This window comes from Apteryx mantelli, chromosome 2 (assembly GCF_036417845.1).
Source record: "Apteryx mantelli isolate bAptMan1 chromosome 2, bAptMan1.hap1, whole genome shotgun sequence".
In the NCBI taxonomy this organism is placed as follows: Eukaryota; Metazoa; Chordata; class Aves; order Apterygiformes; family Apterygidae; genus Apteryx; species Apteryx mantelli.
In genome coordinates, this window is record NC_089979.1 from 39592423 (window position 1) to 39609787 (window position 17365).

General features: G+C 36.0%; 1 protein-coding gene across 5 annotated transcripts in view; it reads right to left on the bottom strand.

Moving 5' to 3' along the window:
* PDE7A (phosphodiesterase 7A) overlaps nt 1–17365 on the bottom strand; it is a 77123-nt gene that overhangs the window by 22355 nt on the left and 37403 nt on the right. For 4 of the 5 annotated variants that reach the window (XM_067290509.1, XM_067290510.1, XM_067290513.1 and 1 more), the window contains exons 2-3: nt 14001–14061; nt 5988–6071 (exon numbers count right to left, since the gene is read on the bottom strand). In XM_067290509.1, the coding sequence (XP_067146610.1) occupies nt 5988–6071; nt 14001–14061 (145 nt within the window). The remainder of the gene's footprint in view (nt 1–5987; nt 6072–14000; nt 14062–17365) is intronic. The other variant, XM_067290512.1, reaches the window with a different exon arrangement.

Sequence of the window (17365 nt, forward strand, 5' to 3'; positions counted from 1 at the left end):
AACCATCAAGTAATCCCTTTTGGCCTTTTTTCCCCCAGAAATGGAAGAATTCGAGGGTAACACATCGTGGTTGACAGACAAAGGAGAAGATCCTCTAAAGGGCTGTAAAACTATCAGTAGAAAAGTCTAACCATGAGCAGAGACGAAAAAAAAAAAGAATGCTCACATATTTTATGCCAAAGTGATGTCCATCATATAAAAAAAAAAAACCACAAAAAAACCAGAGACTTATAAAATAAACCACTTCGAGGAAGAACACATTTGAGAGGTTCAGAAAAAATGAAAAAAACTAGAATGTGGCTATTTCACATGTCTTCTTCCACAGTCAAAGTTACCTCAGCCAGAAACCACTGAACTGTACTAGTACAAGACTCCAAAGCACACATGCTGGTTTACAGAAACTTGAAAAGAAGTTTGTAGAAAAAAAAAATCGTCATCTAGGTAAGCAAAACAGAAAAAAAACAAAAACAAAAAACCCCCACACCTGTCCCATATTCTTAATTGGAAGCTTTTGCCCTGAAATCTTCCTTAACGAAGTTCAAGGATATATTTGCTTCAAGTTTAGCTTAGCTGTGGTTTTTTTTTGGCCAGAGCTATATTTATAACATTTTCTGTGAACAGGTTTTTATGACTTCCCCACGTATGACTGCATTCACTGCACTAAACGAAAGTCAAAATTTCTCTCGTATGGAGGAGGAAAATTATTTTAATAATCCAGATTATGAATAATTAGATGAGAAGTTCAGAATGCACCCTTCACAGAAAGGCAGCAATTTTAGAGAAATCTCTTGAGTATAAGCGTTTCACCCCTAAGTGCTGGGATCTTCAGAGGGAAATGAATACTTCATTCAACCTCTGATCACACAAAAATCTTCTTGCATGATTTTATTCATTATGAAATTCAGCTTTCTTTATAATAGAAAGCTGAACAGGAAAAACAGCTACCCTTAAAGAAAGTCTGTTAGGTCATTCCTCTATTTTATTGAAACAAAACAGGGCATCCAGCTTCATCTGGTTGACACTCATTTTATCCCAGCCTCTAGAGGGCACATTCAAAAGCACAACTGGGTGCTGTTACACAAAGATATCCCAAACTGTTTAAGGTAATGAACTTGGACTGGAAATGAACCCTTCTTCTTTCTTATTTGACCTCTGGCCTTTCATCTTAACCAAGTCTAACTTCACTGCCCAAGGCCAGCCTTTTTCAATGATCTGTGCACTAGGAACGAGAAAGTTCAAAATCACATTGTGAACGGCAGATGCTGACATGTTTGTCAGATCTCAAAATAGTAGATAAAATGTTCTGTGAACTGGAATTTCCAAGCAAGCAGTCTGAATGTTTTATACCAGAAATAAACTCTGCAATTTCTCCACGTGTTTGTATTGTTGTTTCTAGGACAAATAAGATTTATCTGCCACCAATGAAAGTCACCTAAACTCAACTTTTCTTTCCTTCTCTCCTCTAAAAAAGCTCCAAACATAACCAAGGAGAAGAAGAAAAAAAACCCTACCTAATTCAATTAAATTCCTATCAGATTGTTTTCTCTCCAGGATGAAGCTCTGTACTGTATGCTAGCACCAATTCAACTCAAACCCGAATTACTCCTAAATGCTTGCTGATTGACTGTGCAATGATTAACTCAAAACCCCCTTCTTATTGCTAACATGTTTTAACTCACAGATGTGACATACTCAGTTACCTATAAAGCCGAAAGTAGAGCCACATGTGTCGGCAACATCACCACCATCCGGTAAGAGTATGTTCAGACACAAGCAGTACCAGGGAATTCCAAAAGCCTTTTGACAAGGTCTTATCTACTCTGATGCAGGCACAACAGGAAAGGCAAGAAGAGAAAATGTTTCCTCTCCACACGACTTAAGTATGTGTTTTTATACAGTTCTTCCAGGCAATATCCAACAACCTTTCCCTAAAAGGCAACAAGTTTAAAAGTATTAATTTAAGCTGCATCTGCACTAGACACTTCCCCAATTTTTTTTCCCATTCTTTATTTTAATTCTTCATTTTAGGATCTTCTGGCTTCATTTCCTCATTTTAACATACTGCCGTAACCCAGACACCACTGAGCATTTCAGCTGAATTTTTTGCAGGTGAAACAGTGAGTGATGGGGCACATTACATATTCTTTTGTTTTTGCATGCTAGAAAATCTTCACAAACCTAATCAACAAGAGATTTGGGTGGGGTTTTTTTTAAGCACATATATAACAACAATAGACATTACTGATAACCTTTCAATAGCAAGAAAACAAATCCTAAAATTTTATTTCCAGTTTGCTATTTCTGAAAACAGAGAACATTCATATGCTATCATTTATCAATCCTTCTGGCAAAGATTTTGTTTTGCATTAGTATTTTATCAATATAATCTGTCAAAAGAATCCAGACTGAATTTTTATCTATGTCTTAAGTAATGTAAAAAAAAAAAATTAAACATAATCACGTTAGGTGTAGTCTGTTTATAAATCTGCAGAGAGCAAGAATGGTCATAACCACTGCAATCGTTTTTTCAAATAACCAAAGAGTACATGATGGGCTGTCAGACAGTAAACTGCCAAACTCTCTCCTTGTTACCTGAGGAGTACAAGGTAGATCCAGTGCTCTAACTTCAACTCAATGAAATATTAAAGTGCATGCAATTTACGATGCAAATGTTAAAAAAAAAAAAAAAAAAGTATAGTCACTGAAGAAAAACAGAACATTATATTAAAAGTAAAAGGTTACTTCTGAGGAAGAGAGTTATGTGGCTGCTCTCTTCTCTCCACAAAAGGTGACTTTTAGCTAGTAAACTGAGCTTATGCCAACATCCAAAACAGACATAATCTACAGTCTACGGTAACAGATAACTACTAATTGATGTCCCAATATTAACCATCTACCAACCAACATGAAGAATACAATCCTGATTTTCCCCATTCAGCAGCATGCAGTCCTGTTCAAACAAAACCTGCTTATTGAGCTATTCCTTCTGGTTAGTTCCTGCAATGACATATCAAAATGTGGCTTCTGGAATAGTGGATATGGTAAAAGGAAAATTACAGCCCAAAGTTAGTCTGATTATCAGACAAATTTTGGATTTAATTGTCCTCATATTTGACTCTCATACTACTATCTCCAACAAGAAAAAGAGACTTTTTTCCAGTAATCATTTTAAAACCTAATTTCCTAAAAAGGAGTTATGGTTGGGAATCCTAACTAATTTTGGAACTTGAATATTCATGTGCCATTTATGGAATTCTGGAATGAAATGCAGAAATGGGAGGAAAAATACAGACACTGAGCTCTCAATCCTTAAGAAGAAACAGAAGTGATCCTAAGAACCAAACGTTAACAAACTTTACTTTGGTAATTGGCAACAGCAGTTGAAGTTGCAAATAAAGACAGAGCTGTGAAACATAAATGATTATTTCACAGAAAAAAAGCAGCTTTTTGAAAATAAATAATGACTTTAAAATTAATTACTCTTCAAACCTATCAATAAAACATTGGATTAAGAGCCTATTAAAGAAATACTGGAAAAAGAGAACTGGTCAACAGTTTATTAGCTGGACTTCCTGAAAGGCTTTGCAGTTCTTCAAAAATGTCATTGAGAGAAAGAGAAAATAGGGCAAAATGACAAACTGGCTGGGCAAAATGACAAACTGGCTAAGCAAAACACAAAATGGCAATAATGCTCCAGCACTGTGAACAATAACCAGTGTATTTAATACATATTAGTGATCTGGAAAATAAGTAAGCAATGACCATTGCAAAATTTTTAGAATCGCAGAATAAAGCTGGTCAACAGCAGAAGAAAGTTATAGTGAAACTTTACAAACGCCATGAAAGAAGCATATCCATGCATTACTGATGGTCAGTATTCAGAAGTCATGGGAAAAAAAAGAAAGCATTCAGATGCTTCAGGCTGCTTCAGCTGCAGAAGAAACCCCTTACAGTCCAGGTTTTGCTCCAAGCAAAGAAATGGCAAGCTGGCTGGCTCTGCTCACATGCTGTCTATTGCTCATGCAGGTGAACATTTTTCAGCCATTTAGTTTTATGTGCAAAATCCTTCTGGAGTTACCAAAGGACAAAAATAAGGATCCTAAGAATGAGGTCAAATCCGAGTCTCACAACTCCTCTCTCCTTCCAGGCTGATAGTAAAGTACTAAAACTCTTCTGCTTAAAACAGTTAAGGAATCTCCTATCAGGACTAAATTAGCATTGCAGAGAGAAAGAAAAGATTTTACTGGTTTCGATATGCGGTTGTTTGCTTTTGTTTTTTTACTATTTCTGCAAAAGAATAGACAATCTTACATTTATGGCTTCTCGTGTTGGGTGGGATAAGGGGTTGAATTCCTTATTTACTAGGAAAGAAACTCTCTACAAGTAGCAGCAGTCTGAAGTGAAAGAGTAACACTGCAACTGGCCACAATCCTGAGGTACAGAAAATATGGCTATAACATGGCCACTCTGAAAACTGCCACAGCAGCTGACTCAGGAGAAAAGTTAGAGCCAAAGAATTTTTGGGCCTCCTAGCAACATTCCTTGCTGTCATAAGAAACCACAGTTGATGTTGCTAAAAGTTGGTGCCTATGCCTGAACAAGTAGAGGCACGAAGAAAGGGTGTGAGAAATCCTTTTCCTTACTAGTCATGATTTGCCTGATGGACAGCTATCAGAATGGAAATAACATGATGAGCACCATAAAAAATACAGTTAATTTGACAATGGTAATAATATCATACATGACTGCTTTTTAATATATACAATTCATTTGACACCTATTTTCCTGTATCAGCATGAAATGTCACATACGTTTGTCAATTTTTTCCTGATATAATTCATAAATTGCATGCTGTTTCTAAAGAGTATTTTACTATACTCAATAGAATTACAAGCTGCTGAAAGGACTGCGTTAGACAGAATCCTTATCCTCCTTATTGAAAAATTCAGTATATCACACTCTTCAAACTTTGTTTTCTCACCTATTTTATTTTTAACTTTTTGAAGAAACTAAGAGTTTAAATTTTACATTTAAGTCATGATCTACTTTAAAAATGAATAACTTCAGTTAAGATCAGAATATTAATTATCATAGTTTCTGCCACTCATTTTTATTCGTAAGGTATTTACAACAACCACACTTGTTACCATGAAATACTCTTTCTACATCTCTCCATTGCATTCAGAATATTCAGAATTGTACTGATACAAGTAATGTTGGTATAGATATGCTAAGATGACAGTTAATACATGAATGTTAATGGCATCATTAAAATAAGATTTAAACACCTGCACTTTTGCTGCCTATTCAGGTGTTGTGGTTACTGCAGCATTTATATTACAAGTAGTACTGGCATATTTAGTTATAACAATATAGATGTACTGAAAAAGTGAAATTATCCAACAAATTCTTATTGTAACACTTCTCTGAGAAAAAGTGTTTCCTAAAGCACATAATTAATAAAATTTAAAGTCTGCTGTCTTCTTATAACACTTTAATCTTTATTTTATATTTGTCTACCTCTGAAAAGTTTAAGTCCTAACTATATGTTTGAGTAAACATAAGCTTAAGTGATTATTATCTGGACAAGAATATTGAGATCTACTGCAATTCTCTTCAAACATCATCCTGCAGCAAGTCCTTCTGCTGCTCTGTAAAAGCAGGAAAGTATTCCTCTCAACAGATTGCGTCTTCCAAGTAAGTATTCACACACATCAGTAGTTGTATATAGGACAGTCTTCATTTCCATAGGGACTCAGGTCTAAATTCTATAAATCAGAGTTTAAACTCTATTTTTAGAAACAAAAATTTAGCAGTGATGATTTTACTATTCTATTTTTGGGTAATTAAGTAGCATGAAAGATTTTCCTAAGAAGTATAAAAATGGTCTTGGTACATAAGCAGCTAACTTTATTTTTAGAGGCTCGGTAGTTAAAATTAATGGAAGCCTTTGTTTATTTGTCATTTATCTGCTTTTAAATACTTACAGTGAAAAATACGGAAATCAATGTATGGATGAGAACCTCTTCTCTCTGTTTCAAATCCTGCCCGACTTCTTACTCGCACATCTCCTAGAAACAGGGTCAAGAGTGAAATACAAGTGTGGAAGAGTGGCAGAGATAAAATGCAAATGAACATAGCCTGGAGGGGTAAAGACTCATGTACTTAATGGAGTAGGGTTATTCAAACAATAGGCCTATTTCAATGCTTTTTGATTTAAAGGTGAAGTTCAAAACAAAGTTTGAAGACTCGTTAAACATGCAATTGCATGCTTTTTTTTTTTTTTTTTTTTTTGTGTCAAAATCTCTCCTGCCTAAGCATACGTTGCCAAAAGCAAGTGATAAGCATTCAGATGAAATTAGGAACAGCTTGCTACACCAGTATGGTAAAAATGCACCTTAATATGACAGTAAACAAGAACATTAAAAGTTGATTTGCTCCTCAGTAACACACATAAAACACTAACAGTTGTGTAATACAAAAAAGATTCGGCTTCTAGAAATGGTAGCTTTTAGCAAATAAGCTAGTTTTAACATGGTTTTATATTACAAAATAAAACATTTTCCACTAGCATTTACTTACTTGTGCTCAGCTGTTTGAATATTACACAAGAGCCTATTAAAATACCAAAACTCAGTATTAAAATTTTATAAAACTATTTTTCACTGCAATTAGCTTTAACCTGAATCTTTTACCATGCTTGCCGATTTCTACTTATGCATTTTACCAACTGAAAGCTGATCAGTGTTCTTTCATTAGTTATTTGTATGCATTAATACAAGTAGTTCACTTTGATTAAAAGCTTTTGCTTGAAATCCTTTAGCAATTACAAATTTGGGCAAATCCCTCAGGATCAAATACATAGGATTCCCTCCCCCTCAACTCAAAGTCAAATTTAACAGGTTAAAATGTTCTTGTTTCTATCTGTGAAATTTCTATTATACTTCTTGAACACAGCAATTTTAATATGAATCAAAACTAAGCATTTAATGCAAGGAACTGAGACTGAATTTGTGAGAACAAAAGAAAAATACAATTATTTCATTTCCAGCAACTATTCTAATATGTTGAAACTGCTTTTTTCTTTTCTTCTCCAACTTGTTAATCTGTAACGCTAAAGCACATCACCAAAACAAAGAGCAGACAAGGTAAGTTAGAAGAGCTGAAGATACCGTCCCAAATATTTGTGAAATACTTTTAACACTTAACAGATATGTTTCTAGAGATAGGTATCTATAAACACAGACATATCTACAGTGACACACTTCACATGAATGTTATCTTGTGAGGCACACTGGAAGTAACACAAAAGATAAATAGACTCGGGGTTCCCTGTATATCATAACATTTCATATCAGTAAAAACATAGCAAATGTATGTGGTTTTCACTTGCTCCTTCTTTTGTTTTTTGAAAGTGAAAAACTTAACAGAGCTGCAAGTGTAAGTAACCCAATTACTATCTATAAAAGTTATTTTCTGGATCACTGACAATGTATCAAATTCTAAAGCTTTCAAGCACTGGTGCGAGCAGCGTGCAAGAGGCTTCTCTTGTTATAGACAATACAGAGGCAGCAATTTGTAGAACTCTTCTGGTCAGGCACAAAGACAACTGGCAAATATTATTTACAAAATAATGAATAAAAAGGAAGAGGGAGGAAATTTTGGAAAACGAGAGGTGACTGAATTAGTAGCTGTGTATGAAAGTATTAGTTTACATGTGGGAAAATACAACTTTACCTTATTCATCACTCTTAACTTATATTTATCTGCCAAATTAGTCATAACTACAGATTGTGTTACTGACAGATCTTTCAGTCCCCCAGCTGCACTGAGGAAAATAAATAAATAAAGGGAGTTTTAGCTGAGTATTTAGCTTTTTAGTTGAGTATTTGTTTAATTTTTGACAGGAAAGATGACATAACTTTTGTAAATCAATGTACAACTGTGGTTTTGGTGAACAATTTATTTGTTCGAAGTGTCAAGAATAGAAAAAGCCAGGAAAATAAGGAGACAGTTCAGCAAAAAATACATAAATAACAAAAACAAGAGAGGTTTATCTGACAAGTGATACCCAGAAAATTTTGTTCTGATCTTTAATTTCCTAGGGCCTAGTCTAATAGCGCAGCCAGAATAACAGTGTGCCTATTTCTCTTGAAATGACCACAGTGTAGTGGATTTTGAGTAGGAAAACAAACAAAAACTTGACTATAAGTAAAATGCAGAAGTGCAACTATATAAACTGCATTTGACTGGAATTATAAAAATATGTATTTACAGGAATAGTTAACCAAGAGAAGAAATGACATACTAAAAATGCAGACAGCAGATAATGAAAAGAGGTGATAGTAGTAAGACTCAGGTAAAATTAAATGACTTACTTGCATATGTATGAAGTAAAAAGTTCTCAGCAAAGGAAAGCAAATTATTTTCATTAGTTGTTAACAAAATTCTCTCTCCTTGGTTGTGGTAGAAAATGGATTTTTTTTTAAGAATTGAGTTCTTCACAATAGGTGACATTTTAGAATACATTTGGAACTATTCTGGAATTCTGGAAAAAGATAATACTTCCGCAGGACTGGAATTTGTCTCAGCAAACAAAAGTTCCTGTTGGCCCGACAGGAAGGCAGAAGACCTATCGCCATTATCCCTGTGTATCACTACTGCAGTGTTCAAGATTTCAGGAAAAAAAAAAAAAGGCTGGAAAAAATCTATTCAGGTGGAATTTGAAGACATCGTACATCACGTCTGGGATTTCTAACACGTACAGAAGCATAAAAAGGAATAGCATCAAACTGACTGCACATTCGCACATGCTGAAATCACGCGCTATGCTGCAGCACAGTGAGAGTAACTCTACCCCACATGTGCAGCTAAGCCCAAAACAGAAATCCTGGGCCATCAGTATGCATCCACTGTCCAGCTGATTTAATCTGCAAATATCAATATGCCCCAGATGCATCCACTTTACTGGTTTTGCACAGAACATCACATATTCACACTAATTTGCTTGAGAAATCCTGCACAAGATTTTGTAATCATGCGCCTGGTAAATGACACAGAATTTAATCTTACAAAAGAAACACGTTTATCATCACAGACAACTTTAAAAAGAAAGGCATAAAAGACTTCAGATTCAAAACTACTTTTATCCAATAAAAGGATACTATTATGTAATTTCTTAAAACAGCACCAAGGCCAAATTATTATTTTAGTAAGTGAAAAGATAATTAAATGTAATACCTAAAGAGAAGTTACAAAAAACTTTTATTTATTTAGGCCTTTTTTAAGATCTCAAAGGTGTTACAGAATCTTTTGAAATCATCAGATAGCTCTGTTTGCTTATAGGAAATACTTCCTTGGTGGAGCAGAAAGTTGATATATCCAAAAAATTAGCAGATTTGACCTAAGAAAGGCAACTATCTGCTTCACAGTTTTTATCTTAAATGTCTCTTATTTAGCCACTTAATGTGAAGTTTACAACTCAGTCATGTTGGACAAAAAGGTAACATTTCTACTAAAAATCAAATTGGAGTCCCTGAAATAGTTCCTGCATTTTCTTAAGGGAACAAATTCAAATCCACCATCTTAATGACAGCAGACTTCCAGAATTTAATTTTATTCTCCTGGAGAGTTTCAGTGAATCCAAAAAATTAAGAAGAGAAAGATAAAGTTTACCCTCTTGAGAAGAACAAAAAAGGTGAAGCCTTCATTTCAAAATCTGATTTTGTGCACAGATGCGACAAAATCTCTGTGGGTTGCGCATTCAGCTATGATTTTTTTCTGCACTAGCCCTGCGGGACCGGGATTGCTTGCTGTTTGAAGAGAAAGGCGACAAAGGGAGAAACTCATCTGAGGGATGAATAAATAATGCCAAGAGGACCATAAGACGGAGGTTCACAGGTACAACTGCAAGCAGGCTTCAGCCAAACTTACCTGGAGGCAGCTTGTTCGGTTTCTACGCCCCTCTCAGAGCCCTGCCCACGCTGCAAGGGCAGCTCTGAGGCTTGCGAGGCAGCTGCAGGGCCACGGCTGACATCCCTGCACAATAAGGTTACCCAGCACGTACTTCCGGCTACCCTAATATCCTGGCCTGAAGCGGCAACAAGGCGGCAGCTGCGGAGAGGGGGCAGAGACCTCAGGGAGCACGGCGGGCAGCTGGCAGCAGGAATTACCGCAGTCACCTCGGGCTAAACTGCCCACGCTTAAGTCAAAGCCATGAAGTTGCGAAGAGCAGGATTTCCAGAAAGAATCACTAGCTTCACAGGTTAAGTTCAGACTAAATTTGTCGGAGAAACAGAGGACAGGTCAGCTGAGCATACCGGAATTAAAGCAAAAGGAATACAATGTAATAACTGCTACCAGAGCAGTGCGTGTACCTGTAATACACATTTGTTTGCCTCCACTGCTCTCTGTTCAAATTTCTGTTCTGATCAAGATGCCTACAAACAGGGTGCAAGGCTCCCGCTTTAGTTAAGCGCACGCTCACTAAGACAGGCAGTCAGTGCCCCACTTTTTCCAGCCCACACACAGCAGCAAAACTTTCAGGCAACACAAAGAAAAAAAAAAAAATCAGAAAAGCAGAGAGAAAGAAGAAAGTGCTACAATTCCACAGAATTACCTATAAGAAATCTGGAGAATTCCTCCTAGTCGCCGAGGGTAGCAGCTGACTGAGGAGATGCAGATATATTATTCCTTCCAAGATCTTACAAGAACAATTCTACAATGCTGCATCTGTATCTATATTTTAAAATAGTAAGTCAGTCACTTAGGAAAGACTGAAGACACATTTTAGGAATGGGTTATGAGAGAGGAGTCATTAGAGTCAACACTGTTTGCTTATATTGACACTGATAGACAGTTAAGAGTTTGTTGCTTATTTTGTATGCCCCTAAAATTTGATCTTTCAAGTTGAACCCGAAAACCCTGCCATACCACAGTAATTTTTACTTACTTGGTGCAAATGAGCTTCCATTAGATTCCCATTTAAACAGGCAGCAAAACTGTAAAGTATGCAACTAAATAGAGTGCAACTAAACAAGTGCAACTAAACAGAGCCAGAGGGAGGTGTCCTAGGTTACCTTAGTCTTACATTTCTGGTCTGCTAAATTGTACACCTTATTCAGGTACACTTTATTAGTAGATTTAGTCTGTTTGGAATAATGACAGATCAAGTAAAAGGTAAACCTCTCATGACTGTGCCTAACTTTCCGTTAAGTTACGGCTGAGGATTTCCCACAGCTTAGGCTGCTGCAGCGCACTACAGGAAAGAGCCTCACAGCGCTGTATGGGAAATGCAACATTTCCTAGTTCTCACCAAAAAAATTCCAATCAAATATATGTGCTTTTGAATCTACTCTGAAAGAACTCTTCAGCATAATTATGTATCCAACTGTTCAGCTTTCAGGCCGGTCTTTTTTACAGTCCATTTATAAATACAATCATAATAAAAGAAATCTGTAAATAGTTGCTAACTTGTACAGTATAGTGCAGTTAACATTTGGAATACAAAGTGATTGCTAACAAGTGAGAAAATAATATGGATTTAACATATTAATTCAAACATCTAATGAGCAATTTTTTGTTTGCTTGTTTGTACCCTCCTCCCTCCAGCAGAAGCTAGAAAAGGTCAACTCTTTTCAAGACCTACTATCTCTGAACTGCTAGCATTATTAAACAAGAATACCAGCAAGTTATACTGTTCATAATAAGTTCAAATCACATAGCCTAAAGTTAATTCCAATTAAAGAATAAGTGAAGATTCAACTTATTCAATATCTTTGCATACACGCTTTCTGAATATATTCCAGTTCTGCCTATTCAAACAGTTAACAAAGAAAGATTTCAAAACAAAATAGATTTTTTCCTCAGTTGATTATATATACAAAGAACCACAGAAAGTTAGGCTGTGCTTTCCTTTAGATTTACTTGAGCATTATTGCAAAACTTTCCAGCAGAAATCAAACGCTCACTTACTTCATAATACAACTAATTTAAACTCCCAAAACAGCAAAAGAAACAGAAATCAGATCCTTCTCCCCACATACTAAGAATTATTTTCTTACAAGCTGTCCTTTTATCATTAGCAGATTAAAGTGATAAAAACTATATACTTACAGTACCTGATAAAACAAATACTTACAGTACCTTTAATTCAAGCATATCAAAGCTTTTTAAGGAACTTAATACATATTTCCCTTGTTGGGAGATAAGAAGTACTCAATTTCTATGATTCTGAAGCAGAAAATTGGGGGGGGTTCCTACTTACAGCACAAAATAAACTTAGTTAAAAAACGAGAATCACAAAATCAAGGAACAAACTACTTCAGACCTGAATTTACTTTCTCACTCTTATGACTAGAGCAGAAAAAACAATCACATTTTGGAGAACTCTACTATTCATCCTGCAAAAAGGATGATTGAAAAAAAGTTATTTTGACTTTTGAAAACAAAATAAACCTACCTCTAACCAGAAAAACAATTGAATTAGCACCTTTTTCGATAAACATTTGGAAGCCAGCATTTTCCATCCATCTCCACTTAACAAGTCTCTAAAGTAATTACATTCTCATATCAAAAATTCTTTAGTGGACAGTCAGTCCTATAGTATTAACTTCACAAACTTAAAAGAACAAATAATTGAAAAACAAAAATGTAAGAGGCTAAGTCAATTTTTTTGATATATATATACACACACACACATGCACATGTATTTTTACATACACATGCGCATGCCTACATCTATAGCTTATGACTATAAATTTATATATATACACATGTATGCATACATATATGTATAGCTTATGACCATGAATTCATAGAGAGAACACAGCTATGAATTTCTGGGGACTCTTCCTGATATGCACACTATACAACTAAATTGAAGAAAATCTGGCCACAGAAAGATGTATTCACGCTGATCCTCTTGGAGCAGGTTAAGAAATTACAGTCACTAGCTATTTATGTTCACTGAGCTGCGTGAGACACGCAAGCCTTCACAAAATCGTAGCTGATGGTCACTTAAACTAAGTACCGTGCTTTTGCAGTGAAACGGACACAGCGTGTTCACACAGTCCTTCACACCACCAGCGCCAACAGCAGCCTCCAGAAGAGGAGCAGTACCTGCCTCGCACAGCAGCCAGACCGGCAAGAGCTCTGCATCTCCCTCTTCTCAGTCCCTAACCTCAGCTCCTTCCGCTGGGCACTCAGGACTGCAGAGGGTCTCTGATGATTGCTCCTCCCAATCCTGTCCTTTCCCTTTTAATCAGACTTTACTTTTCATCTAACTACTACTCTGGAAACATTCTACTAGCTGCTAAATACTGGCCCTGTCAGGCTGCCTTTCCCTTCTCAAGTTATCTTTGAGAACTAATAAGAGAAGTATCATTTCAAACCATATTATTATTTTAAAAATACCTTGAGCATTTCATAGTTTCAGTACTGATATTTTTCAAAGTACATGGTAATTCTCACATACTGTTCTCTAAGCTATACAGTTTTAACTAGAAGAACACCACACAGAGGTGATAAAAAGTTCCATAACAGAAATAAAGATCCATCATGAATAAAGGATGAACACCATTGCAATATAATGAATGCATGCCATGATATTGTCAATATACGTTTAACAGCGACAATGTATTTTATTAAAGTAAGTTCTTACTCAAACACAAATTTTTCTAATAATGAGTCTCACCCTAAATTAGAGTCACTGGGGAAACTAATTACAAGATTAATTACTAGAACCATAGCTTTTATATATATAGGAGAAAGATATCAGATGCAATGGTCAATTAAAAAAAAAAAGCCAAACAAACCAAAAATACCCAAATCAACACAAAAAGAAACAAGAAACTTCTACAGAATCTAACCAAAATATTATCCAGGAGAAAGACAAAGATATGTTTAAGATTACAATATATAAATACTTAAATATAATAAACAATAATCTTAAAACAGTCACAAATGTCAGAACTTTACAATATAGAAACAGGTATGCTTACCTAGCATACGAATGTACAACGCAGTCTGATCAGAGCTGTCATAGGAAATTGCTCCACGTCTCTACAAAAAACAAACAAAAAAAAGTGAGTATATTTTATGCCAGTTAAAACTGATTCATTTTTAAATTAAGCTAAAACAGAATATAGTATCAATTGTCCATTTCCAATTTAATCATCAAAATTAATTTTGAAAGGTGGTGCATCCTTCAAATATATAGTCTGATTTTGTTTCAGGATGTTACAGGGGTGACAAAGGAAGGACAGGAACTGATAGCAAAGAAGTTACGAGAAACAGGTCTAGTAGTAATGTGTGTGGAAATAATACCCACAGACATTTCTTTTCAGATGCTCCTCAATCATTTCCCATAATAAAAACAACACAAAACAAGATTAAGCAGATGCAAAAATATGCTCCTCATGACTTTCTAGAATGTAATTCTTAAATATTTGCAGTTCCTAATCGATTTATTTACTTCTACCCATGGGGTGTTTTCTTCTTTCAAAGCTGAAATTGCTTTAAAAAGAAGTAAAAGAACTTGAATGACACCTTAACTGCTCTCCTAGGAATTCAGGGTCTATTCTGCAAGGGCAGGACTTGGCTGGCACATGCAACTTCCACTCCACCCAGTACTTTCTGTAGGCAAATCAAGGTACCATTAAAGCTGGAGGTAATATGTACAGGTATTTTAAAACAAGAGAGAAAGTGGTATTTCACATTTGACAATAAAAGTCTTTAAGAACTATCAAAATATCTGCGCAGGACACAGAGACTCCCAAATAGGACGTATTTCTTATCTACACACAATATTCCTTATAGTTCCATATATTTTAAGCTAATGCTGTAATAGTTATAATTCAAGAAGCTGCCCATGAGCATGGGAAACTGGTCCTGTAATAGCTAAAAACTGGGGGAATGTTCTCCCAGTTACACAACACTGGCCTCGTGCGTCATAAGGCTGTATGAAAAACCACGATACAATTTATTTTCCGCTTACAAAACATGACAACCTCTTGCTCAACTCCACATCTCCTTCTGTCAGCGTAAAATGAAAACACAAGATCATCTGCATTGCTGGCAACTGAAAAATACGCTTACATTTATTTGACTAATTTTACTCTTCCCTTCATCATCTCTAACATTAATTTCAACTTATATAGTCTTCAAAGCTCTGCACAACGTAGCTCTCAGCTAGCTGCCTTTTTCTTCTTTCCTTTGCTTTCCTTGCTCTATTTTCTCTGTCTTTTGCTACTTGTCATCCTATGGCCTATAGCCTCCACCTACGTTATTTCTTAACCCTAGGGTTGGAGGATCACCTTCACAACCTGACTTCAATTTTGCCAGTCTGCAACATCTGTTCTTCAAAGTACTACGAAATTTTTGTAAAAACTGTTGTGACTTTTTCTTATCTAATATGCTTATTTACATCAAGGACACTACTGATGCCCCAGGCGGCCATGTGGCTGGTTGTTGCACGCGCGCACACACACACACGCGCACACACACACACACACACACACCGTAAGAACAGCAGACCAAAGCCACCCTGGAGGGGAACACAAGGAATAAATCAGTCAGGGTGAGGGGGATCACTTATATGCAACTACCTATAAAGTAAACTGAATGCACACACACAGAAAGACTAGAGATTAATAACCTCTATCAGTATGATTTGCACAACCGACAACATGTTAGACTCCAAGCCCAGAAGTTACACGTAATTGGTTTAATATTTTTCATGTTAAAACAAGAAAAAAAAAATTACTCTTGAAGTCAGAGAAGTTTTTCCAAAGGTAAGCCTAATTTTTAATTACAGAAATGGCCAAAGACCTAACTCCAGATGGGTCCAATTATACTAGGTGTTGTAAAGATTATAAGGAAGAACTACTTGTACAGCACTTTCATGCTGTCTTCACTTTTGTTCTGCATTTCCTTGAAAGATCATAAACCATGCAAATAATCCTTCCCTTGAAATATGTTTGTACAGCATTTCTCACAGCAATGCGCCTGTCCCGACGGAAAAGTCAGCAATACAACTCCTCAGTCAGAAAATGATGCTGATTTCCCACTAACATTTTCAAATTTCTTCCTATAACCTATCTTTGCATTTCAGTGCATTTCAACCAAATGTATTTTCAGTAGCCTGGTACACTTTGTATCACTGACTAGGGACAATCAGTAATGTAATTTAGTGCTATCTTGCAGTTTGCACCTGTCTATCACATAGATTTCTGGACATGGCCAGCACAGTTCTGTAATCTAATACAGGAGAAAGCTCAGCACACATGCAGATGGAAGAACCATACCCAACTGGAACAGGAGTTTCCAAGAAGGAAAACAATACGTGAAAATCAAGTGAAAAAGAAATCCCTTTTGATGTGTTAGTTCGAAAATATTATTTGCTAGCTAAAACGATAAATCCATGTATGATATCAAATATCTTAGCATATTTTTTAAAATGTAACCCACTCGTTTATACAACATTTAGTTCTGCAAGGACTCTAAAAGATCTCATAAGAATCTTTTGATCTAAAGATTTCATAATAATCTTTTAAAAGCATCTTTCAAAGCTTGGTTTCCTAAGAAAAAAGAGAGGTAATTTATTGTGTAAGCCTCACTAATAAATCTTTAAAAGCAATAGGACAATTTCAGCTAATGTTGCTAAAAGGGTAGAGGTCCTAAAGATATTTAACTCATACAAACACTGTTAAATAAAATAGTTGGATAAAGAAAACACCTATTAGCAAGTTCCATGGAGGGAAAGATACAGGGTGGTGGGGTGGGGGGGGTAGCCAGACATCACACCCTCAGAGCAGGCACAGGGGTGAGGTTGGGGGAGCTGGCAGTAGTGGGGGAGCAGGTGGAGATCAAGGAGGGAGCTAATGGTTCAGAGGTTTTAGCAACTTGTGATAGGTAGATAACTAAAACAACACTGTGCTCATCCGGCCATGGATCACTTTATGTCAGCTCACGTTCCCAATAGCTAACAGGCTATACCAGATGATGTACTGCAGGTTGAAGTATACCACCAATTTTACTGCTTTAAATTATACTGTCAGCATATCTACACTACACTACCCCACGCTATTCCAGAAAAATGCACCAGCTCGCAAAAGGAAAAAAGAGAAGTCATTTAATCTACCCTGATTGTGGTTCATTAATTGTGCTCAGGTTCAACTTTTCAATCTCTATAAATCGAACAGATTCAATACTGCAGCTTCTACTGATACGTGAACTGGCCCGTGCAGCAAATTTGTAAGTGGAAGGGCAAACAGGTTTTGAAAAAACAAATTTTCTGTAAAGTATGTAACAGTTCAAAGAATTTAATCACCCGGATTCTACCCTTGATGACCATCAAAAATGAGTC